Raw genomic sequence first — 26,858 nt, 5'->3', positions numbered from 1 at the left:
AAAATACTATTTATTATTAATTTGAGGAGTTTATATTCCAAAATATACTATTTTATTTTATGTACTCGTATACCCACTTATGAATAATATTAAAAGTGGCAACTCCGTATTTGGAAAAACGTCAAAAATGGTCTGAGATTCGCTTTTCGCTGTAGTGTTTGATAAATTCACGTAAAAATAAATCATTAATTATTTTTTTCTTATATCGTGACATCAGCCACAGTGACGTTAAAACAACTTGGTGATCAGTGATTTTACGATTTAGTTTTGAGTGTTAAAATGACCTCTGTAGTTTGATGACATCTCATCGAAATTTCGCTTTGTGAGTATACCAAGGCACCGTGGTGGCCCATATCAAGGTTGGGCGGTGTTTATTCATCATTAATTAATGGAGCGGTGGGGTTTTCGACCAGGAAACGATGATATCACGGTCGGTGCTTTGAACTTTTATCTGCAACTAGGTAAAATCGTCCGCATTCTGCTGTGTAGGGCTTCTTTCGTGTTATTTTTAGCTCGTGCACTACGTAAATGTAAGAGCGTCTTGTGTTTGCGTTATAAAGATCCTTTTATTGTGAGTGTTGTTTCAGTTTGTTAGGGAGTGAAGTCAAAGTGTTAATCACTGTATGTGTGTATTGATTGATACTGACCTTCTTAAATTTAATTATACATTCGACTGTTTGACTTAAAAATAAAAGAGTCTTAATCATTAAAATGTGTCGATGAAAATTATATGTGTATAATAATAAAAATATAATTATTATAAAAACAATACATATTGTATAAATAATTATTTACACAGAGTATTAATAATATTCAAATGAATATTTTTTCATGGCATTAAGTCCAGGAAATAATGATTAAAAGGCCGTTTAAATATACTCAGAGGTCGAAACACTTTAATATCAATAAAAAGTTAGTTACAGTAAAATGACCTTAAACATACAAGTTCTGCAAAACTGAATAGTAATAATTACTATACACAACTTTCAAAGATTTGTTTAAATGTATTTATCTTATTTAGTATGCCTCCAAAATATTTATCAATCAAACACAGTATGTTGATTAAAAACCAAAGTAATTTTACATATCTCGTACTTCAGTTAAGTATAAATATTAAGAAATATATTATATATTTGCTTCTAAGCAGCAACTATTTTAAATACTATGACCTAATCATTCAAAAATTTCACAACACTGTCATACACTCACTTGGTGGTAGGGCTTTGTGCATGCCCGTCTGGGTAGGTACCACCCATTGATCAGATATTCTACTGCCAAACAGCAGTACTCAGTATTGTAGTGTTCCGGTTTGAAGGGTGAGTGAGCCAGTGTAACTACAGGCACAAGGGACATAACATCTTAGTTACCAAGGTTGGTGGTGCATTGGTGATGTAAGGAATGGTTAATATTTCTTACAGCGCCAATGTCTATGGGCCGTGGTGACCACTTACCATCAGGTGGCCCATTTGCTCATCCGCCTACCGATAACATAAAAAAAAAAAAACTCCTTTTTCAAATGGTTTCTCTCTACTGTACTTAACTGTAAGTTTTAGTTAGCACTCTACAGAATGATTTTGACTAGCTTTACACACACTTTCACTCATAATTTTATATTACGCATGGAATAATAAATAGAAATTAGAAGTAAAACAACTGTTACTAACTGAAATTGTTTGAAATTCATCATCAGTATTTCCATTTTCCCTTCAGAATGAGACGCAGTAGTTAAATATTTAGTGATACAAAATTCCATTAAAATCTGTCGAGTAGTTTTTCTGTTAACACTATTTCTGGAATAATTATTCCAGAATTTTTATCAATAGACAGAAATGGCTCAGTTACTTTTTTTTACATTATGTATATATATAATAGGTAATTATGTATATATACAAAATAGTATTCAAATAAAGATTTAACAAAATTAAATGTATGTAGATAGTTGTTGGATGAACTTAAGGTCAATATTTGTGATGTATAAAATCTGAAATGTAAATTGCTAAAATAGAACTTGTTAGGCTTGAAATAGAGTTGTGATTATAATAACTTAATATTACCAATGATGTCATCAGGATAATGATATAGTGTGATATATTTTGAGTGGGAGTAGGAATGCAACGGATACTATTGTGTTTGAGTTTATTGATAAGTGGGAAAGTAAAGTATTAGGTTGTATCCCACCACTGGAACAATGCCTCTTCTAATGAACATACATACACAGTTATGGAGAAGAATTTAAAGTGTTTTTTGTTTAGTCATGTTGCTCGACTGAGATTTAGTGGATACACATCAATGTCAATTTGTTTTGACTTTTGACAATTATTTTGACTTGCACTCCAGTGAGGAATTAATTGTATATTCTTGAAATACAGTAGAGCTTCTTTTATATATATACATACTTGCTCGTCAGATAGGTGGCGAGTTCATAATGCTTCTGGGTCAAGATCTTGAGTGCCAATATATAGTTATTTTGTTTCTCTGTCAAGGAATTCTCAGTAGTCAATAGAAAACCAAAATTAAAAATGTTAACATTCTCATGCCTCAGAAAGCATATAATGTTTTTGATGCTGTGAGTGGACTATCTACCGTTGTGTCGGAATGCATTTTCATTGGTTTCGTTTATTATAAGAGAGGGAATAGAGAGTGTATCTCTGGTTGCACATACTTAAGCATTACAATATTCCCTGCGTAAAATAGTCTCCCTAAAGACTGGCTGCTGATTGTTTTATCGTTGATATTTTAATCTTTCTCTTTTAAGATTGCTGAGGTTATCGAAGTACCTTCTTAAGTCTACATGATATTGTTATGTACGCACATATACGCTAATCGCATACCATACCAATAGACGTAGTTGAATAATGAAGTTGAATAATAATAAAGAAAATATTTTTTCCACATTTTCATCTAAGGATTGTAATGATGGGGTTTAGCATAGCATTTAAAAGTTATGATGGATTAGACTTATTAATAAATGAATCCTCAAAAACTATTATAATTACACAAAACTACACGCTAACAAAATTACACGCCTATTTGGGGGCAGTCGTGTTATAACATTTAAATACTCACAATCGAAGTAATCCAAAAGTTAGGCTAGTGGGATGTAGCTAAGATTCCAGAAGTTAAGTTTACATGCGTCCCTAATCTTAAAACAGCCGTTTAAAACAACGGTAATATATTTACGTAATTTTAACAATTTGCTACCCTAAGTTACCACACTTACTCCTCGCTTTTGCTGAGTTTCTGGCCGGTTCTCGGTGGAATCTACTTTCCAGACCGGTGGTAGGTTTACATTTAATTCTACACTGTGAGCCTACTTGAATAAAGAATATTTTGATTTTGTTTTGTTCAGCCACTCCTGACAAATTAACCGGTACGTAGATCACGCATATTGCAAGATATAAAAGGTCTTGATTAAAATTACAAATGTAGGAAGTTAATGTCAAAAATCGATTTAATACGTCCAGTTGGTGTGTTACATTATGTTGTAAAACTCAGTCGGAATATTTATTCGTAAACCACTAATACTATTAATAGAAATTATAGTATTAATGAATTATTGTTAAATTAAAATCAATCGTGTAAACAGGATACAATGTCAATATTATACCTAATTGACAATTAAATAATGGTCACTTTATTTATCTAAATTATACTTCCGTTACAGAAGCGAGAAGATAATGCGCCGGCGCAGATAATCGCAAGTGAACAATAATATCGAATGTGAGTTCCATGATATTACTCAATTTTCTAAGTATAGAATAATAGAGTTAAGATAGCGTCGGGTCTGCTGATACGGTTCCGTATTTATGCATAATTGCACGAAAGGAACTCATGGTTAAAAGATAGCTATCAAAGCATTTGTTATCGCGATTTTTACAAAATACATACAAAAATAAGTAAATATAAATTACCGTGCAAGTAAATTTGTAGCGTTAAATATTGATCTATTGATTGGTTTAATACATCATTTACAATTAACTGAGTTTATGTAAAATTACGTTATTGTAATTTTCTAATTTAAATAAAAGTAATTTGATGTCCTTTTTAAATGTGTGCCATGAAATATGTAATATTTATTGGAATATTAAATGGGTGTTTTATCGAAATCAATTAGAATTTAGTCTCTACATTTAAATATTCGTGAGTCCGATGTTAAGTATGTGCTAATGCCTAATTCCGTTTACAATTAAATGGTATTTAAATGAGCGCGTCGCATAAGATGAAATTATTTTTTTTAGTTTTTTTTATTACAACGGAACTCTAAATATTTCCTATGTATTTTTATATGGACTAGTCTTTTCGTCTTGAATAGCTTCTTAGGTAGACTTTTTCTAATTTTAATATATTGTTATATCTATATCTATACATACATAAATATAACGGCGAGCCGGCAATATTGTTTGGTTCGGGATCATCATCTTCGTCATACATATTCACAAATAATACAACAAATCGATAGCTGGATTATCGTATATTGATTTTTACAATATCTCATTGGCCGCGACCACATCTGTCTTCTCCTTCTTGACAACTGACATTTTATGTTTTTCTAACGTTACAAAGAGTTATTGACTTCACTGGCCATCCAGAATCAAATCTCAAAACTTAGAGATTACAATCAAAGTATTTAATTATCTGACGCTGCGACAAATATAATAAAATTGGAGTGTTTGCTTGTAATATTAAAATAACTGCTGTATACTAAATGCATATTATGTATGTGTACACAGTACATATACCAAATTAACATTTTTTTAAATTTTTGTCTGTCTGTCTGTAAGTTTGTTCCGGCTAATTTTTGAAACGGCTGGACCGATATTGACAGGACTTTCACTGGTAGATAGCTGATGTAATAAGGAGTAACTTAGGCTACAGCAATAGCTTTGTGTTTTGAATTTAACAACAAAGTTTGTTATTAAATTCAAACGCGCACGAAGTCGCGGGTACAGCTAGTGATATAATAATGTGAAAGTTATGTTTTATTTTATAGTATTACCATTGGCATTAAGTAAACGAAAAAGAAGGGGAAGAAAAAAATAATAGCTTATATTCATCTACGGAAATTTCACGTCGATCGGTCATAGGCTCATCTCCGATACGTTCAGTGGTTATCAAGTGGTCGACATACAAAGAAATAAATCAGTAGGTATATATAGAGCTATTATAATAACTCGATGATTGCACTTTAAAATGCGTGTTTCCTTATTTTATACCGATATAAACAATTTACAATTACCACGTAGCATTTAATATAAATAGTTAAGTTTTTTAACAGTTCTGATGATTTAAAATCAATGTTTACGCGCCTGGATGCAGATTGCATCGTGCCGGGTTCATATACCCGGGTAGGGCCATGAAAGTTATTGGTTTGTTCCATTTGAGAAATTCGCAGTAGCTCGGTGTCTGGATAATGGTATTTTACATTACAAATCAGAAATATTGTTAGCTCGTTGGACCCGGTCCTAAACTCTCGTGTCGGATTTGCACTCCCATCGAATTATGGGAATGACAGAATAGAGATTGGACCTGTTTGTGCAGATACATCTTTAAGAATCTATACTAATATTATAAAAGCGAAAGTAACTCTGTCTGTCTGTTGCTCTTTCATGTCCAAACCACTGGGCCGAATTTGGTGAAATTAAACTCCATAGAAGGACATAGGCTACTTTTTTATGCCTAAAAACGACCAACCCCTAATACGCGAGTGAATCCGCGATCTAAAACTAGTTCACTATTTAATCTCGTGCGCAGTTGGCTGCTCTCCGTTTAGAATGTCTGCTGTGACCGAAATCGGTCAGAATTACGTCATCATCATTTTTTAGTCGTGTAATTTACTTATATATTTTTTTAAAGATTTTTTAATAAGTATATACTAAGGATAAAGACAATTAAAATATATATTTCAAAGTAAATAGAGACACTTAATAGAGCCCTTATTACGCAGATACTTGGCGAAGTAAACAAATACTATGTGTCGGGTCAAAAGGCTAATAATTTCAATCAAATAAAGCGAGAACGTTCTCAGAATATTTATATTTAAACTTTAAAGTTCCGAGCAATCTTTACTTTTCAAGAAAGCTTGCGGCTCATTCCACCGCGTAGGTCCAATGCGGGTTGATGCCGGACCCATGCTGGTATCCTTACAATGTTCTCCTCCACCGCAGAGGATAAGATGAACTTAGTTGTGCTTGCTCGATTTAGAACCAACAATCATCAATTAGGCCTCAAGTATTCTGGGCCATCTCAACTCAAGATTTTCATACTTTCTCGTTCAAAATCTACGAATCTAAAGTCTAAGTCACTGAAGAAGCTATATGATTGTGAGTGACGTAAGCATGTCATTACGTATCGTATATAAAACGCAATAATTTGCAACACAGTTATCGATTAGTCACAAAATAACCGTTCAATTTTAACGTTATGCTAAACCGATATCAACGGTCTAAACGAATTATAACTGTCTGTAAGAGTTCATACACTTTTGAATTTTGATGATAAAGTTCTTTCCTAAAATTCGTACGTCTTTTGAGGTTGATATATATTTTTTTTTAATTTATTACGTCATTAAACTTAATATTTAACGTTCAAAAACCTAGTAGATAAGAGCTGCATTTTTTATCTCAGTAATGTTCAAGTGACGCGCAAAAAATCAATTAGATTCTTGGCCAATATCCCATTCTGTAAAATGAGTTAAACTCTCGTAGAGTTAAATCCACCGACTTTAATTAGAGCAACCTAGTGATATAAAATCCAAGCCTTCTCAAGTAGATGTTGCTCTATTTTTTAATGTTAATTGTCTAACCGAGAGTCATTTTCATTTTGAAATTAGTGATTAATGAAAATGATATTTAATGTCTGTAAGGAAGACAAAACATAGATCAATGGGCTGTCTCAATCGGTACATGTGCAAAAAGGGTGGAATTAAAGGCCCAAAGACTTAAAATCAAGGGAAAAGGGCAAACGAATGACGTTGAGTGTGTGTACTTAAATTTCAAAGTCAAGTTGAGAATATAAAAAGCTTTTCATAAAAAAAAACAAAAGGTTTTGACTGCGGTAGTGTGAATATTTAACTTTGACCTTGTTGGACTGAAATACTTCAACAATGTTTACCGCAATTTATCTCGAGGGTCATTGACCTAAATACCGTCTACGAGATACATCTCGTAGTACAATGTTTATTGAATTGGTTCAAGATATCATGTGTAATTAATAAGTCGTTTTCTTTGATGCCCAACTGAAAACACCACTAAATTACATAAAACTTATAATAGAGGATCGCGTTTCGGAGGTTTTACTATATTAATATAATATACTATGTATGTAGCTGCGCTTCGCAGATTCACGCGCTGTAAATTTAGACTATTGACGTGAAAGCGTGAATTTCATGTTCTTGTCTAAATAAAACCGTTTTAAATAATGAAGAATGTTTTAGTAATGTATGCTTTGTTTAAAGTAAAGTAACAACACCCTTCATGACCAACTACTCAACAAATGCATCTCGTCTCAGAAGAGGGTTTATACCACAGTGCTCCGTAGCGGCTCGACAAAAAAACTTGACAGTTTTTTTTATCTTTTACAAAAAAGTTTCCTAAAGATGGCTTCCACTGCTTGGTACGAGCACAATTTGTAGGTCCAGGTTTAAACCCACAATTCACGACTAAGATTAATATGTTTTAGCCATCTTCTGTCTTGACTCCGTTTAACATTCTTCGATGTTATCAATTCATTACAAACTTATATAGAAAAAGTATATATGTATGTTGGTATAGATCAACGTAAACTCGTAAGGGCCATCAGCTAGACAGATTATGCACGGTTCGGTCAATGTATGCTAGTTTTATTAAAGCGAAAGTAACTCTGTCTGTTAACTCTTCATACTTAAATCGCTGAACGGATTTAGATGAAAATTTGCTATGGAGTTAGTTTGAGTCCCGGGGAAGAATAAATGTTACCTTTGTAATGGTCCTATAGGTAAAGTTTTATAAATTTCGGGCGGGTTTACTATAAAACGCGTTGTATTTCGATAGTTCTATAATATTTTAGGAGCGTTTAATGTTTATAATTAATTGTTCCGTTATTGTAGAAACTATAAGCGTCGTTGATAATATTTCAGCATTTTAAAATTTTGATTAAATATAAAATAACGGTCTCTACAATAATCCGGTAACATATTTGTATATCTAAGGCCTTAACTGGCTTGGTTGACGTAAAATATTTGTTCTATCATAAACATGTAGTTTCAAGGTTTAACTTTGTAGTTATCTGAGGACTATATAATATACTTATATATGTTTTTCAGTACTTATGTACCTTTGTACCCAGCTATATACACGGGAGACAGATTTCTGTCGTCTTATCGTTTTATGGCTGTTTGTCGTGTATTTGTTTAAGAGCTGTGATGGCCCAGTGGTTAGAACGCGAGAATCTTATCCTTACGATTACGGGTTAATTAAATCTTGAGCTAGCATGTGTCTAATTTCAATGAAATTCTGCTACACGTGTACCCACCAAAGCGCATTGGAGCAGCGTGAATTTTATTGTCTTTATTTTTTTTTTTCGATTGACTTTAATTATATGTGTATAATTCTCAGATTAAATAAAAATGGCGTCGGTATGGAAGCGGCTGCAGCGGGTCAACAAACGCGCCGCCAAGTTCCAGTACACTGCCTCCTACCATCGCATTGACGTCGAACTTACGCCGAAATGGTAATGTCCTACGATTTATTAATACGACTATTGTATAAAGTACGATTAAAATCAACTACCCGTATCGAACAGTACCGCAACGAATTTTAGGTACATATTGTTAAGGCAATTGAAGTTTACACAATATTTAAAGTACACGACGCACGATTACAGCCCACTGCGTTCTTTGGTATGCCTTGCCCTATTGGATGCGGCGCATTTTGATTTGAATCGTACTTAATTTCCTTTACTATTTATGAGAAACGTATTAGAATATATTTTTCCAACATAATTATATCTTATTGATAATGACGACCTCCGTGGTCGAGTAGTGTGTACACCGGTTTTCATGGGTACGCCACTCTGAGGTCCCGGGTTCGATTCTCGGCCGAGTCGATGTAGAAAAAGTTCATTAGTTTTCCATGTTGTCTTGGGTCTGGGTGTTTGTGGTACCGTCGTTACTTCTGATTTTCCATATCACAAGTGCTTTAGCTACTTACATTGGGATCAGAGTGATGTATGTGATGTTGTAAAATATTTAAAAAAAAAAAATTAACCTATATATTATTATATTATAATGAAATGAAATAATATTGACTTATAGTGTACACTGTTTTTAAATAAATATTGTCTGTATTGTATTTCAAAAATGGAACATAAAAATATTGTTACATAAAATGAGGTCGCATTATAATTTGTAATCCTAAATAGGCTTCGTAATGTGATGTTTACAGGAAGCCGAATAAATTAAGTATAGTATGGACTCGTCGATCGAGGCGCGTGATTACCGAGCCGCTGGAATGGGAACCGTCTCTCAAGGACCCTTTGAAGTAAGTACAAAATATTACTTTAAGTCATTGATAACATTTATCAGAATAACTTTTTTTTTAATGAATAATTTTTAAAATACCTTAATTCTAAATACATTACAGTTTTTTTTAAGCGGCACTGGTGTTTGCCCTACCTGGTACAGTTGTAAAAAATATTAACCAACTTTGGGGACTACGATGTCATTTTTACTTTTATTAATGCTAATCTTCAACTCCCTGATTTCGGTTAATTTTTACATGTGTCTGCTTTATTATTCGTAGTTTTTTCCGGGGGACGTCGACTGAGGGCCTCAGTATAATTATTAACATTAATTGTTCGCAGAGGCTCAGTAATATTCACAGTTCCAGAGAATCAAACGGTGGCCGTGACGTTGTTCCGTGACTCGCGCACCAACGAGCTGGAGGACAAGGACTGGACCTTCGTTCTCGAGGATGTAAGTCGATACTTAAGAAATGCAGCAGGAATTGTAAATATATGTAGTTTCAGTAGTTTAACTCTAAAGTAATAATAATAAAGTATTTATTGTAAGTATTTATTTATATTAATTCCAAAGTAGTGATAAAAGTAGCTTAATACGTAAACTAAGTAAGGACCTAATATACACTCGATCGAAAGAAATAAATTTCACAGCTTTACTAAAATATGTGTATGATATGTAGTCGCGTTTGAATCGATCGGAGAGCTTACTCATGAATGAATAGTTGAATAGCTTCAAGTAAATGTATGTCCCGAAATACCCCACGAGTTAACGGCGAGTCCGATCGGGCGGCCGTCAGCGGGTGGGCAGTGTAGCGCCTCGCGTCGCGCAGGTGTCGCCGACGGGCAAGCGGCGGCGGCTGGCGGCCAGCGCGCTCAACCTGCGGCGCCACGCCTCGCTGGCGCCGGCGCAGCGCGCGCTGCGGCTGCCGCTCGAGCCCGCCTCGCGCAAGCTGCGCGCCGCGCGCCTGCACCTCACGCTGCACTGCGTGCTGCTGCGCGAGGGCCAGGCCACGTGAGTGCCCGCCGCGCCCCGCCCGCCCCGCCCCGCCCGCCCCGCCCCGCCCCGCCGCCCCGCCTTATGCGCGCTCTCTGTTCGCAGGGACGAGGACATGCAGTCGCTCGCGTCGCTACTGTCGGTCAACAACAATTCCGACATCGCCGTGCTGGAGGACCTGGACGAGGACGATTATACTCTCTCCGACAATTCGACTAGACAGGTTTTCGATTGCATTCTCGCCTTCGGAATTGTTCTGATTCCGTTGACAGACGATTGAACTATGAACATATTTGTCGCTTTCTAGATGCTAGATCTCCGTCAACAAATGGAAGAAATGACGCAAAGTCTCACCAATAGTGACATAGCGGCGACTCCGAACAGCGTTCAGAGTCTTAACTTTGACAACTCCCGCACTCCGACCGCTCCCATGACGCCCGAGTCGACCACGCCCACGACGCCCGTGCCGCCGAAGGACGTCGAATTGGATTTGAAAATAAATGAAATATCGAATGTACCGAAATCGCGACCAGAATATCTCAGCAACCTAACGAAACTAGCTATGAAAAGTGAACTGCCAAAATATACCTCGACTCCAAAAATAATTCCAGAACGGAACACTGAGGACATTAAAGTAGACAATTTGAAAGGTGTAGTGTTCAAGCCCAAGACGATCGCGAAAAGAAACCTTAAACCGTTGGAGTTAAAGACAAATTTGAACAACATAAATTTGGACACGAACGACAACGAGAAGGAGGAGGACAGTGACAAGACTCCGGTAGCGGATGTCGACAAACTGCTCCCTCTGAAGGTTCTGGAAAAAGATAAAACTCCAGTAAGTCGGAAATGTTAATATTACTTGATAAGTGATTTTTTTTTCGTATTGGTATCATTGTACTTCATTTCTCTGTCCTCGATCGCCGAACAGTAACCGTACTCCTCTCGCCTTCCAGACGCTAAACGGCAAATCTGTCCAGGTGCAAGATCTGCTCGAGTGGTGCAGCGGCGTGACGCGCGAGTACCGCTCGTGCCCCGTCACCGACCTCACCACGAGCTTCCGCTCCGGGCTGGCCTTCTGCGCCATCATCCACCACTTCCGGCCCGAGCTGATGTGAGTGCGGCCCGCCTCGACTGTGTTGTCAAAGTCAAATCGTTACCCTTGCTTATTGATACTCAAAAAGCTTTGGAAATAAACACCTCGGACTCGTCAAAAACAAATTTAGATGCGATTGTCATTATTTAAATTTTTTTAAATTTACATCTTGACGGATCGTTTGGGCCCAGACCGTAGACTGAACGAATGGTCCAAATACAAGTAATACAAATTTAAAAGAGTATCGGTGTTGACACATCCTGTCTAACATACGTGTGAGTAGTGAATCATAAAATAAATACATTTGTACAGTTTAACAGGAAGTTATTAACACTAGTTGACATAGTCACATGTCGACAGACGTCTGTTAATGTTACGCCCGCGCGTGTCGCAGAGACTTCTCGGGGCTGCAGGCGGAGCGCGCGGAGGCCAACGTGCGCACGGCGCTGGACGCCAGCGCGCGGCTCGGCATCGCGCAGGTGCTGACCGCGGCCGACGTGTGCCGCCCGCCCGCGCCCGACCGCCTCGCCGTGAGTGCCCGGCCGCGCCTCGCTTACGTGCCGTCGGATGCGACTGAAATTCAACTGTGTGAAATTCCTTTCAGATAATGACGTATCTGTTCCAATTACGGGCGTACTTCACGGGCAACGAGCTGCAAGTGGAACAGCTCGGTGAGTCAAAATTCATGTCTTCCTGATATTTATTATTTAAAAAAATCATAAAACTGTTGCTACAAGTGGCTTAGGTTACCAAGTAAATGTGTAAATTAATGATCATTAATGACTGAACAATGAGGATTACATCTGTGATGATGTAATGAGGGTTGATTTAGAAGACCAATATTTTCTCTACATTTTAAATACTTAGGTATTAACATTTTAAATATTTAGGTAACGATGAAACGGAGTCCTCGTACATGGTGGGCCGTCACGACACGGACGAGTCCCTCCCCGCCGAGCTGTTCAGCCGAGAGGTCAGCACGAGGCGCTCCAGGAACATGGCGGACAAGCCGAGGCCCGTGTGAGTGATTTGAATTTATGAATTGGCAAAGTTAATAATATCTGCGGAATTTCATTATAGTACCGAATACCTTGCCACAAATAGAACTGACAGCTCTCATTTGTAACATAAAAACAAATTCAATATCTGTAGCGTTACCCCAAAGGAATATGGCCTACGGCATTATACTATGAAAATAACCAAAATATATAGCCGTATAAACATCAATTAGTTGTCTAACTTTTCTAACCGCATATGGTGCGGAGCTGAGTCTTCCTGTTAGAAACGATAAATGGGGACTCCACTGAAGTTTAGAATCCATGTTCTTCCTAAAAACACCGTAGTATCGGTTATATGAGGATAGTTACTGTTTAATGGTTTAATGTACGGTAAAAACTACACATTTTATTTTTACAAAACTAAATTATTTATAGTGAACTAATCGTGTGTCTGTGATAATGCACTGCCTACATCGTCATAGTTATTTTTCTTCCTGTCGAATTTAAACAAACAACGCAATATCATAAATACGTTTAACGTAGAGAGTAAGATCATTTATATATACTAGAAATAGAAAAGAACCCAAAGTTGATCCTTGTGGGACACCTATTTTTAGCATAGATCCAGAAGAGTTTATTCTATTAATTAAAACTTGTTGGATTCTTTGACGTAAGTTTGTTGCAGTTACGATTCAATTGGATCGCGTGTAATTAATGTTACTTTGAGTCCTTTGATCACACAATAGATATTTTTTACACTCAAGTACTAGATACAGTAGACACTTAAAACCCAAAAATGTTTGTCAGTTTTATAAATACTGAGTAAATATTCTTTAATTATTCATTGGACTATTTTAGCCTAGTGAGGTTTAAAAATAGTATGTATATTATGTATTGACTGGTCCTCAGATCTCAAGGGTCGCAAGAGTCACCCGATAAGTCTCCCGCCATCAAGGAGGTTCGCGACATGCTGCTACAGTCCAAGAACCTGCTGGGGAAGATGCTGTCGCCGGCCAGGCCCACGACCAGGTGGTTCACGGAGGTAAGGACCGATATTTTTTAATCCCTACTGGTATTATAAAATGAAGTTTTTGTTTGTTAAGATTTATTGTATAGCTACGAGTGGCTTGTGAGGGAAAGAAACAAAATATAAAATAGGTACCAATAGACGGTACTCGCGCGAGAAGCTCTACTAATTCGTTTCTAAAAACAGTTTTCGATTGCAGGCAAATAATTACCACTAAAATAATAAATGTATGTTTTTTATTTTTTACCATTACTAACGTGAGATAAGGCGTGAAGTTGTCTATTTCGAGCGACTTGGCACTCAATGGTCGGCTGGCGAGCAACTTCATAATGCAAAAAATCCTTCTCATGTATTTTTTTCAATAAGACTTTGATTTCTCAATTAGACTGTGTATTGTTTTCCAGCCGATCCCAGCCCGACCTGAAAAGTTGATGACGCGTAAGGAGTTGACGGATCCGTTCGGCTCCGACGACGAAGACGAGTCGCCTCCGCTCAACATGAATGGCGGGACTGACGTCGGAAACGGGGCCATCGGTGAGAACTTGGTCAATTAAATCGTCTGCCGTGTCAATGACAGTTGCCGCATGAGGTTAAAATTAAAAGTAGGTATTGTTGTAAGCAAGCTTCTTCTTCTGCCTGGCATTTATTAAGCCCAGCCATTGCCAGGCTCTGCCTTCCGACTGAGTCTACTCCACTTTGCACGGTCTTTAGCGTCAATCTGTGTAAGTCCATTGGCTCTCGTGTCCTGCTTCACGACATCCAGCCATCGCTTCCTTGGGTAGCAAGCTTGGGGGATGTTATTATTTATTTAAAAATACTTGATTGCACAACACATTAATATGTGTTGTGCAATCATCATCACAACAATTATTGAGTACATAAGAGAAACGAAAAATATATAACAAATGGTGCGCAAAGACGGTCTTATCGCTTGTAGCGATCTCTCACAGACAACCTTTGGTGACAGAAGCTTAGAACGAAAACGGGAAGCGCAGATATAGATAGAAAGAGAATATATTAACAATAATTTAAGAATACTTATATTAAAGTATAATAATAAACTACACATACCTACATCCGAATAATACACGTATTGTTTAATTCAATAATCATTTGCCAGACAAGTTATTCATAAATATTATTTTATTAGTATCGTAAGTTATAACTCAGCATTCGCGGTGTAGTTTCGCTCACGCCAACATCATACTAAGCCATACTAATTTCGCTTTGCGCTTCCGACCACTAGATGGCGTTGGACTAATCCTAGATCACGCAGTAGATTTGTTTATTTATTTATACAATACATTTAAAGAAATGTATTAATTTAAAAGTGCAAGTAAGGACACTTATAATAATATAATATAATATCAAAATATGGCCAAATAATGGCCAAATTTTGCAGCTGTTCTATTTTATCCAGAAGGTTCTCAATTAAATCAATGTAGCAGGCATCAGCATAATCCAATATCGGAAAAAGGAATGAATAGGCTAAGCTCATCTCAGCCTTGATGGGCTATTCAAACTACATACACAAATCGTTATTAAATATATTAATATAGGATTGATTTCATATTAAATAAATCTATTTAAAGTGTTTTTTTTAACGATTAATATTTAGTAGTCTCTTAATAGATATGTAACTACATGAAATTAGGTATTGTGGCGCTTTCCGAATATTTTTTACAAATCCAAAGTTCGCCTGGAAGACATCGCAGCGTAATAAGACCGTCTGTTGCGCCTCATGGAGCCTTATACATTTCTTAATTTATTGTTTACTTGTGTAAATATTATATTATTGACCTGATTTACCGGACGTCACTTGAATTATTTAAGTGATGTACACAGAAATTGATACTGTTTTATTAACTAATACAGAAATACATTCAACAGTCAATCAAGAACAGAAACCGCAAATCGAACCAGCCGCAACCGACCCGCTGACTACCCTATCATCGGAGACGACCGTTGTCAACGGTGGTACCACCGACTCGCAGAAAGCCGTCGAGCTACCCAAACCCACTCCGGTGAGTCAAAAGTGAAGGCGTGCGTGTGGCTTTGTGTTCCATATGTTAGTGACGTTAGTGTGTAAGTGAGTTAGTGAGAGGGGGGGGGAGAGATTTGAGTTTTGAGTTTCTAATTATCATATTTAATCATAATAAAAGCATCTTTCTCATTTAAAAAATATTTTGAAAATATAGTTATAGTTTTGTAGATGTCAGTAATAAAAAAAATCCATCCCCGTAGCCAGGCACTCATTCGGCCAGAGGGAGCCCCATTAGTCGAATACAGTATTAATTAATTTGACGCGTGTCCTAAAAGAAGTGCGGCCCGCGAACCTTGTCGCGTGACTAACGCAGTGCTTGTGTGTGCGTGTGCTTGTGCGTGCGAGCAGCAGCTGCTGTCGCGGCACGACGAGCTGAAGGAGCGCGCGAGGCAGCTGCTGGAGGCCACGCGGCGCGAGGCGCGCGAGCGGGACGCGCCGCTCAGCCCCGGGAAGGTAGCCGCGGAGCCCCTCGTAAACCTTACTTGCCTCTGCATGCCGGGAGCCACGCGCGTGGCGCGCGGCGACTCGCTTGAGCTTTTGTTTTTATTTTTTGAGACTTTCATTTTGAATATATGCTTTTTTATAAAACAATTTGACGAGGCGGTCGTCATGGTCGTATCGAATGCTTACACTATTAAAGAAAATTGAATACGTACACTAATAAAAATGAAATATATACACTATTTAAGAGTTAACGTGCATAATTTTGTATCACCGGTTTCTTTGAAAGCCGTTTATTCAAATAGAATTTAACAAGCTTTAGTACTCGGAGTTCCCACTGGCTCCGTGTGACGCCCCCCGGACAGACAGTGGTGTGTCGGGGGGCGGCGCGTGACGCGCGTGTGTGTGTGTGCGCAGGCGGAGGAGGAGCGCCAGGCCACGCTGCGCGAGCGCGCCCGCAGACTCATCGCCGACGCGCGCGCCGGGCTCGTCAGGTGAGGCCGCGCCGGCTCTTTGTGATGCCAAACGGACGTGGCGGGCGGTCCATTAGTAAAACATCTAATATTGTTTTAATTTAAATTTGCCTCTCAAGTCGCCCGGTCTAAATCGGCCAGCCGGAGGGCACTCCGGTGTGGCTCCGGCTGGCGTAGTCCGATTAGTATAGCGTGTCGCTGCCCGCAGCCCCACGTCGCCGCTGTCGCCGTCCCGCGCGCGCGGCACGCTGGAGATCATCAGCAAGCAGTCCGTCATGGACGAGCTGGCTGCGGGTACGTACCTGCGTTTCCTACTCATTGTATACAAATGAATAATTTACTCGTTGGTTGGACTTTGCGTTGGCCCAAATATTTCACTGCCAAACAGCCATCCTCACTCTTTTTCTATTCAGGTTTGAAGGTTGTGTGAGCCAGATGTGACTGCATGCATAGGGGACATGACATCTCAGTTCCTAAAGTTATTGGGGCATTGATGATAAAAGGGGTGGTTGAACTAGTGTCTATGAGGGATCACCACATACTATCAAGTAGACCATTTGTCAAATTACCTACCTATTTCAATAAAAAAAAAAACTACTAAATGCTTCGAAAGTTGTAAAAGTGATGATATTCTTGACATTAATCATTTCAACTAAACTCGTAGCACAAAAGACAAAGCGTTTTAGCATTGACTGACTTTTTATAATTTATACTGAAATTTATATTAAATATTTGAATTATAAATATATTATCTGAAATTTCAATAAAGTTGTTAATGAAAATTGTCACGTTTTCAGCTGGAGTTGAACAGTTAGAAGGTTTGGTTTCAAGACCGGAGTCGATGCCTTCGAGTCCCGGCTCCAGGAAGAGTGCACCCAGTCCAGATAGATCAGGTGACTATTTTTATGATACATTTTATTAAATAGTTATAATTGTTTTATAACTACTTAAATTGTTTTATACGTCAATTTTAAAGATGTTAATAATGTCTCTAGGTTGCTTCGGTGTAAAAGAGTTCCTATTTTTATATTTAGAGCTATTAAATTGAAAAATTAAATATACTAAATTTTAAATCAAGTAGTACAGTGACTTATCATTATAGACACATTTCTTTGCAACTCTTAGCAAGATCTTTAAAAAAATATTACTAAATCAAATGTTAGTACATTTTACTGTAGGTCCTTTAAGGATCTATTCTTGGTCCATTTCTCTTCCTCATTTATATAAACAAAATATCTTTTAGGTAATGAACACGAGATAGTACTGATAATACTTATTTGATTTTTATCACTAATGAAGGCGATATGATTACCATTTTTGTATTGCAGAAGAGAGTTATTCGTGCAATTTATAACCTGTGTTTAACATGTATCTTTAAAGAAATTAACTTGTAAATTCAATTATCCGATTACACAGGGTTAGCAACTCTTTTGTGGGTCGGTAACTCAATGTATAGGGTTTTCCAAGAGTAGCCCTGGAACGCTCAAAAATATTCAATTGTAAAATTTTAAATAAATCGTCGTCCCCGCAGAGCGCGCGAGTAGCGGGAGCCGCTCCCCAACGGCGTCGCCGCCGGCCGAGCGGCTGACCCCCGACGGCGACGGCGATCCTGAACACGTGAGTACACGCACAGTTCTATTTATACTTTTTCAAACATATTATATATGCAATCAAGTATAACATTAAACATATTAACTTATACGAATTCTTATAAATTACCCCTGTTTTTGATAGGGTTCAGTTGTGTCGAATTATTTCACATTTGACAAAATAAAGAAAATTTCAACGAGGCGTTTGAAAGTTGTCGAAAAATATAACAAACGGGAATCTTCCATATATACAGTGTATATATACGTGCGTGTACACATAGCGGCGGTCTCAAGCGTCGCTCCCGTGTCCGCAGGCGCCGCCGGAGTCGGGCTCGTACCTGTCGGGCGAGCTGGCGGCGCTGGAGCGCGAGCAGAGCGCCGTGGACGAGCGCGCCGCCGCCCTCGAGAAGCAGCTGCGCCGCGTCATGGACGCCGCCGACGACGCCGAGGTGCGAGCGCGCCGCCGCCGCCGCCGCCGTTAATTACTTATCTACATTCGAATCGACTCGCCCAATCAACGCGAGTTCAGATCCGAGATCACTGAAACGATTACAAACATCCGTCGTGGAATTTTTGAGAAAATCGTACATATACTAGCACACAGGAAAATAGATACCGTCGTTTATTCGAAGTCGGTTTAAAATACTGTTAATAATAACAACATTTTCAGGTCAAAAGATCACACCTTTTCCTCGCATGCTTTCGGGCTCCCAGCAACCCGGTACCCCGGAACCTTTCCTTGTAGAATTATCTCCTTGTAGAATTATCTCCTTGTAGAATTATCTCCTTGTAGAATTATCTCCTGTAGTCGATTCCAACGGCAGGAGCAGTAAAGATAATTAAACAACGATGACCTCGAATTGACGTGACGTCATTCAAATGATGTGAATTGTAATGTGGATTAATGTCGTTTAATAAAGATATATTGATCAAGAGCTCCTTGTAAAACATGACACAGCCGAGCTACTAGTAAATCGTATAGAATATGCGAGTCTAGAGTCTGTGTACATTTACTCCTGCCGTTGAAATGTGTTATAGACATTTATCACTGTCATGCAGTCGTAGCTGTTAGTTACATTTTATAATTATTAATATATAAAGTATAGTATTGCTCTTTTTTTTAAATTACGGTTCGATAGTATGTTGTCACCTTAATAGCCTTCGGCCACCGACAATAGCTCTGTAGGTAATGTACATCATTAGCGTCGATGACCAAGTAATTTAAGATGTCACGTCCCTTGTTTCTGTACACTGGCTCACTCACCACAAGTATTGCAATTTGGTAAGAGACCAGCCTAACATTTGAATTAATCTTAATGTAAGTTTGAAACAACAAAATTAGCAGCTGAATTCATTAAACTGAATGTATGTATTAAATGTGTTGTTGTTGTCAGGAGGAGGATCGGTTGATGTCTCAGTGGTTCAACCTCGTCAACAAGAAGAATGCGCTGCTGAGGCGGCAGATGCAACTCAACATACTGTAAGCGTGACTTAATATGGACTATTATCTCACAAACGCAACACAGAAGGTGGACTGGCAAACGGTCCATCCCCGGTTCGCGACGCCTATGGACATCGACACTAAGAAATATTAACCATTCCATTCATACACTGGGCCACTCGCCTTTCAAACGGGAACACGAAAATACTATGTAATGCTCTTTGGCGGTAGAACTTGTCAATTTGATGAGTTGTCTTCCCAGGCGGGCTTGCAAAGAGAAGTTAATCTATTTGATAAATAAATATAACTTTCAGCTCAGTAAACAGTCAAAGCACAAACACGTCTTTAAAGTAATTTAATTATTCACTACTATTATTATTTTATCGCACTCGTTTTGGGGATTAGCCGTCAGGTGTTTGGTACAAAAAGTGGCCTATAACATCAATTTTGGTTCAGCGGTTTCAGCGTGAAAGATCAACAGACAGACAGAGTTACTTTCGCATTTATCATATTAGAATACATTAAATAAATAAAATGTGCAGTAAACTGCACACGACGAGTAGTCACACAGGGCGAATGATGAGTTATCGTATCGTGTAAATATACGGTCAACCTACAAGAGGCGCGTGTTTCCAGCGAGCAAGAAGAGGACCTCAGCCGTCGCTGCGAGCTGCTGGCGCGGGAGCTGCGGCTGTCGCTGGGGGTGGAGGAGTGGAGGAAGACGCCCGGGCAGAAGAGGCGGGAGCGGCTGCTGCTGCAGGTACGGGGTGCTCTGTAGCTGGGAGGGCTGACAAGTCCCCCGGCGAGCTATTCATACTGAATTTTTAACTGTTGGAAGTGTTGTAGACGAAGCCACGTGGGCAAAGATATACATGCGGATCGAATGCAAATGCTTTGAGGAAATTGTAATAAGATTTATTTAAGTGTTCTCGTCTTCGCGTGGTTGCTGTAGGAGGTAAACGAATTGTAGTCTTCTATCTTTTAGAACCGCTGGCTGTACACAAGCCGATTTAAATTAATTTAAAACAGAATAAAGAAAATGACTACAATAGAAATACTATAGTAGCCGAACATAACAACTAATAGCTAACTTCTAAAATAGTACAAAGTTTACATTTACAGAAGGTAGTTTAAATGTTGAGTTCGAGATTTTTAGCGATCTATACCGTATTGTAATGACATAAGGTCTAACATTAAACAAACCTTAGATTTACATACTCAAATCGAGTACCTAAATCATTCAACATATGCAAAACAAACAGTTCATGAATAATATATCTTCATTTATAATACAACACTATTTAACTTCAATTTTATTCTTCCAAAGTACCGACAGCAACTTTGCCGACGTGGAAAGCGCCAGTTCAGAGACAACAATGATTTTGATTGAAAACACAAATTATTTTAGATCTCTATCAAAAATAACATGTTAATTCAAGGTTATCTAATATTTAATACATTTTGATTTTCATCAGGAGCTGCTCTCCGCTGTCAATGAAAGAGATAGACTCGTTCAAGAAATGGACGAACAGGAAAAGGCGTAAGTATAACGTAGCTATTATGTAATGAATGTTAGCAGCGGATCAGTTATATAATAGTATTATTATTATATTATTACTTTTAATAGAAAGTTTTGTAGTGCAGCCCCCGATTGATTTAAAACTTAAAAATGTATTCATATTGTTCGCATTTTTCTTCTGACCGTAGCGCGCGTGATAGAGATCTAAATAGTGCCCGAGTGGTATAGCATTATGTTCTGCCAGGAAAATCCGTAGTTACTCTTTTTTTAACATTTTTAAATATAAATTAATGTCAATCAAATATTATTCGTTTAATAATTTCTGCCCGAAAGTCAGCAAGTACTCCACGCTTTTTTATTTATTATACATATATAACCTTGTGGTATGCCGTTCTTACACAGAGGAGCCACTAATATTAAACAAAATAAAATGGAATTAGCTAAAAATATCATTGTACGTTTCACAGGATAGCGGAAGATGATGAAATCCAGCGTAACTTATCAAACGTCGAGATACAAAGGAAAAACAACTGTATACTGCAGTGAATAAGGACTGACACACTTCACAGCGCTTACTCATACAGCTTGAACATTACAGAAACTACGTAACTACAACGTCACGTGACATCGGCTGATGGTCCATTAGGTCTTAAAACTATATTTTCATATCATTCTATGTGTTCCGTCTCTCTCGCACACCTATTAAAGAGGGAGACGGCATGCGGCATGATTTTTAAACTATAACATAACGGCCTTACTGTTGTAAGACAGAAAATACTCATAATATTGTTTCCTATAATAATATTTAAATATTTAAGACTTAGGAATACGGAATAATCCCAGTCGTTCTAACACGGTCCTTATGCTGTACGACATATGGTTGAAAATTGAATACGATGTAATGTTGGCTTCTAGTACAAGTAACGTTGGGTCTAAATGGAGATCGATTTAATAAAAATCAAATAAAATTATTCAATTTAATTACAAATTTATTTATTAATTTATTGTCTGGTTTGAAGATACGAGGCTAGAAAAGAGGTATTCTAATGAAATGTGATAATTACATTTTTTAAATTAAAAATATGTTTGAATATATTACCGTTGTCACGTAGGTCCAACGGACGCGAGCTTTTTTAGTATTTTTTGTTATTCACCAAAGATTCCCCATAAATTTACCCCTCTTGTCAAATTCTATTATTTAACACTACAAATACCAAGATTTTAAAGTATTCAATCAATTATTTAGAAGGTATGTTACAATACTAAGGTATTTACTTTCCAAAGTGAATTATATTATACAATGCTTGTATTTAAAAATAATTGCTATACAATTTCGATTTTGATACAATCGTTTTAGTTTTTTTGGTTTGGATAAAACTAATTAAATTAAACTATTTTGGTTTTTAAATAAAACATTTACACTGTTTTTAGCTTAAGAATATTTCTTGTAGCCGCTCGGTTCAGTCGATAGACCGCGTGAATACTAATTGAAGGTCACGGGTTCACTAAGTTTTCTATTAGTGACGGAATAAATTTCCACCGACGCACTTTCTCCGTTTAGAGTGGAACCGACCTCAGTCGCCATCGGACGTTTTTATCATAAGTTGCTCTGCGTCAAAAGGCGTATTAAATAATAGAATTTGATCCTTACAGTCGACTCCGTAGAGGTGATAATCGAGTACAATGCCGTAGATTAATTTGTTTATGTACAAAAAGATATTTTTTTACTTAGATTGTAAACGGAGCGAAATTTCGTTTAAATGAAATGTAAATAATAGTCATGTTTTAGGTTTTAACTTTTATTATTATTATTTATATCAGTTAGGTTAAATTCTTGCCGCGACACGACACGTATCCGTTCTTCGTTCAACGTACGTAACATATATTCAGTGACGATTTATATAATATTAACGCATTAAATACAAAATTAATTGGAATCAAATTGTACTGATTATCGTTTTAATTATATTTAAATTGATTTATTTTTTTATAATGTCACGAGCATTTTTTTATTACTTGAATCTACGTCTTGACAGCAAAACTTGTCTCCTAAAGTGTGTATTAAATCTAAGTAAATCGAATTCACAACCGCGGAGAAGTACATTCGTTTATATAGAATTTGTAGGATATTTTTTTATTTATAAAATTCGCTTGAACGTGGGTGCTGGAACGCGACCCGCACGATGTGCAATGTTTTTGCGTGTGATTATTGAGTACACGATTCGTCTGTCGTCAGGAAAATGAATACAGAGAGAGCTGTATGAAATAATATTTTTTGTATTTAAATGTTTTTCGTTTTCGCCTTATTTTTACTAGCAATGAAATTATCAGCGATGGTATATTTTTTATTCTATGCTTGAATACTTACTGTATGTACATACATAGAAATATATGTCGGACTAGATGGTTTATTTTTATTTAGTACCATTATATATACATATACTTTTTTTTATGTGTCAGTTGACAACAAACTAATCAACAACAAATATTGTTGTGATAAACAGCACACGTATGACATGATATGATTGTTGTTACGCAGATATACGTAACATTATATAATGTTTTTGTATTTATATATAAGAACTCATTTTTGTTGTGACGGTACGACATACAAAATAAAAACGAAATGTCATTCATAGGTTTGGCTTCAACATATCTGTACTAGTATTTGATAACTTGCTTAACAATAAGTAGTTATGATTTTTTTTAAATATTTTTACATACAAATATTTTGTATGACTATAGAAATACCCGTGTAAGGTAAATAGGATCTCAGTCCGATCCCATAAATAACCGACAGCAAAAAAAGTGTAATATTTTAAGTCTTGTGAAATTATAGATTGTGTAAAACGAATTAGTAACATTATTGTATTTTTTATTCGGAATACGAACTAGTAAAGCAAAGCAATGTCCGTTTAAATATATTTTATTTTGTAGATTGTAATTCCGAATATACTTATAAATGGTGCAGAGGTTTCAATACTCATAATTGAAAGAGATATTAGGTTAATGCAACGTGATATACGTCTGCTTCCGGTTTTAAATTACGACCTTTTTTTCAAAATATGGTATATGTACTAGTTCAAATGAAATCATTCAATATAATGGAATTTAAAGTGATCTTTGATTTTTGAAACTTATTCGAGATTGTTAAAGCAAATTAGTCATATCAGTCGATCTGACGTTGGTTATTAAAAAAAACTCGGCAATACTTTGAGTTGGAGTATTGAAGTTTCGAGCTGCTTGTAGGCCGACTCGCGGTAGAACCCAATAATCGATGGTTTGTATTCACTCTGTATCCTATCGCTATTTATTGTAACTGTAACGACTATGGTAAAATAAAGTGACATTGTAAAATATCTCGTTTTTGTTTGACATTTATAAATACCTAATTGAACACAAATCGTCTCCCCTATTAAAAAAATCGTTCCCTGGAACTTGGATGTACAATGTAGGCTATAGAACATGTACCATAGTTCCTTCAAGTGGTTATAAGATCGGTTACTTGATTATCACTTTAATGTTCGGTAAAAATGGTACGTTCTTATATTGGGTGAAGTACTGTTGCTTTGTTTGTTATTTGGTGAAAATTTTGTCATAATGAATGAAATATCGCTGGGTACCATATGAAACCTGGTTAAAACGAAATGAGGCCCTGTTACATTGACACTAAATTTAAAATATAAAAAATATTTTAGCTGGAAACAGGATTTTCTCTAGTCTTTTTATAATAAGCCACACGTAGGTCAGTGGATTATCGCAATATATTGACATTGCTATAAGCAATATCATAGTCAACTTGTTTACTTAAAAAGTAATGAAGTGCCACTAAACGATACAACACAAATATCTATAACATAGAGAGGATCGACTCATAGAGATCAAAAATAAAAAAGTAAAAAGTACCTAAAAGTGATCATTGTGGTTCATTCATTCATTCATTTCATTCATTTCACCAATTTTGAGTAGAGATCCAGAACTACCAGAAGCTTTCATTTTATTTAATTCGAGGTAATTTGTTGAATTATTTCATTAAAGTATAAACCAACGAGATTTAAAGCTTTGATGCCGTGTGTTTTTGCCAAAATAGTGTTCTCTTGTAGAAGTGTCTCTCTTGAGATAAATCACAGAATATGTCCAATAGCTTTTAGCAATTTCTTACTTACCTCGTAAATAAATCTATGAAGTGCTTTTCTAACATTTTTCACTGTGAATACTCATTTTAACCATAAAGTATGAAATCGCATAAAATTAATCAAATGATTATTATTCTCCAATAAGTGGAGTACTTGTGAGGTCGTAATGCAAGTAAAACGAAACCAACCACGTGTAAAATGTTTATTGATTATTCGTTGTTACAAGCAACTTTAGGTATAACTTTAACTTAAATATACAATTAAATAAATTTGTAATATTATTTATAAATTGTACTGGAAGAACCCGGTTTGATTTTAAATAATATTGCTTCACAATTATTATAATAATAATTTCATCAACCTAATTCATAGATCATAACATGACAAGTCTAAAATTAATTAACACAAACAATTTATAAAATAATGAGTTTTATCACAATTTTGATTATTTCAATTATCATTATTTAAATATTTAGGAAAACTTCAAGTTTTTATTGATCTTCTTTCAAATTATTAACACAATTAAAAGCGTTAGTGAGTGTAGTGGTCATATAAAATGGTTTAGTTTGGTAGTTTTTATTACGTAAGTCTTAATTTTACAATATTATACATTTATATTAAACTTGTGGTCAAGGTCATTTGTGACCACTAAAAAAGTTAAAGAAGAACTAATTTTTTTAGTCACAGATATTCAAAACAATTTATTTTAATAACAAAAATAAACATAATAATAATACCAAATATTTCATAAACAATCGATTCCTCAAATATTTTACTATAATACCTTACACACTATAGAAGCACTTGGGGCTTAATTTGATCGTGGCAACACTGCAAAATACAGGATATAAACCTGAATATTTAAATTCATAGTTTATTTAAAGTGTTGCCACTGTTATTCTAGTTCGCCTACTTTTATAAAAAGACCTTGGAACGGTCGGAAAACTTTATATGGAAGTAAAAAACCATGAATTTTCGTGGTTAAAAAACTTTCTGACCAGCAGAATCATATTGCAGCTCGCTAAATTTGAATTTTCCATAAACGTCACTTACATCATGACTTCTACTAATACTTGGAAATACTGTACAATAACAAGAATAGGTCGCTGATTTTATATAAAAAAGTTTTACTATTTAATTACGTTTTATAAAGTAATCGTTTAATTTTAATTTATATATTTTATACAGCTCACTCCTAATATATTTACTTAGCCAATATTACTTAAAAATGTATTTATATTGTAAAAATTGACTTCACATATTTATTTTATTGCAATAATTAGAAATTGGAGTTAATACAGACTTTTATTGCTTAGTCGATAAAAAGAAAAACCTTTAAGTGTAACTTTTATGTTTGTGTTGCCCACACATATAGTAATAAATATATATAAACAATAAGGTATAAATATATATATTCAGAGTATATGCATTATTGTACATTGTATACAATTTTATTTAATAACTATTTTACATCCTTAAAAGTAAAATAAAGCATTATAATATAAACATGACGCAAGTGTCACTTCTACAGCCATTTTTAATAATTCTTTATTGATTAACGCTTACTTCGCGTTTTTTTATAAACATTACGGTACGTTTATTTTATAG

General features: G+C 36.2%; 2 protein-coding genes across 7 annotated transcripts in view; one reads left to right on the top strand and one right to left on the bottom strand.

Annotated features, from left to right (window-relative positions):
* LOC113392053 (zinc finger protein 26-like) overlaps positions 1-26,858 on the bottom strand; it is a 257,766-nt gene that overhangs the window by 21,422 nt on the left and 209,486 nt on the right. The gene's annotated exons all lie outside the window — the stretch shown is intronic.
* LOC113391985 (EH domain-binding protein 1) lies at positions 110-22,062 on the top strand. Of its 6 annotated transcripts, none has more exons than XM_064219268.1 (25): positions 110-322; positions 3,665-3,720; positions 8,592-8,706; positions 9,420-9,515; positions 9,838-9,949; positions 10,326-10,507; positions 10,595-10,712; positions 10,797-11,324; positions 11,467-11,600; positions 11,977-12,112; positions 12,187-12,253; positions 12,473-12,602; positions 13,490-13,622; positions 14,012-14,141; positions 15,483-15,631; positions 16,000-16,104; positions 16,510-16,586; positions 16,774-16,859; positions 17,363-17,458; positions 18,097-18,182; positions 18,469-18,603; positions 19,549-19,634; positions 20,232-20,355; positions 21,071-21,135; positions 21,582-22,062. In XM_064219268.1, the coding sequence occupies exons 3-25, from the start codon at positions 8,603-8,605 to the stop codon at positions 21,658-21,660; spliced, it is 2,958 nt and encodes a 985-aa protein (XP_064075338.1). In that variant the 5' UTR covers positions 110-322; positions 3,665-3,720; positions 8,592-8,602; the 3' UTR covers positions 21,661-22,062. The 6 variants fall into 6 exon arrangements, with proteins under 6 accessions (XP_064075338.1, XP_064075337.1, XP_064075334.1 ...); XM_064219267.1 differs by having other exon boundaries at positions 11,443-11,600; positions 15,498-15,631; XM_064219264.1 differs by having other exon boundaries at positions 11,443-11,600.

The sequence above is a fragment of the Vanessa tameamea genome, chromosome 27 (assembly GCF_037043105.1).
Source record: "Vanessa tameamea isolate UH-Manoa-2023 chromosome 27, ilVanTame1 primary haplotype, whole genome shotgun sequence".
Taxonomy (NCBI): Eukaryota; Metazoa; Arthropoda; class Insecta; order Lepidoptera; family Nymphalidae; genus Vanessa; species Vanessa tameamea.
Note: the sequence above shows the minus strand (reverse complement) of the source record. Positions and strands in the feature narration are given on the sequence as shown.

Bases quoted from the DNA above. Each gene is read 5' to 3' on its own strand.
- LOC113391985 (XM_064219266.1), top strand. From the start codon at position 8,603: ATGGCGTCGGTATGGAAGCGGCTGCAGCGGGTCAACAAACGCGCCGCC. The intron at 12,113-12,186 runs GTGAGTGCCCGG...AATTCCTTTCAG, and splicing joins CCGCGCCCGACCGCCTCGCC to ATAATGACGTATCTGTTCCA. The intron at 20,356-21,070 runs GTACGGGGTGCT...GATTTTCATCAG, and splicing joins GGGAGCGGCTGCTGCTGCAG to GAGCTGCTCTCCGCTGTCAA.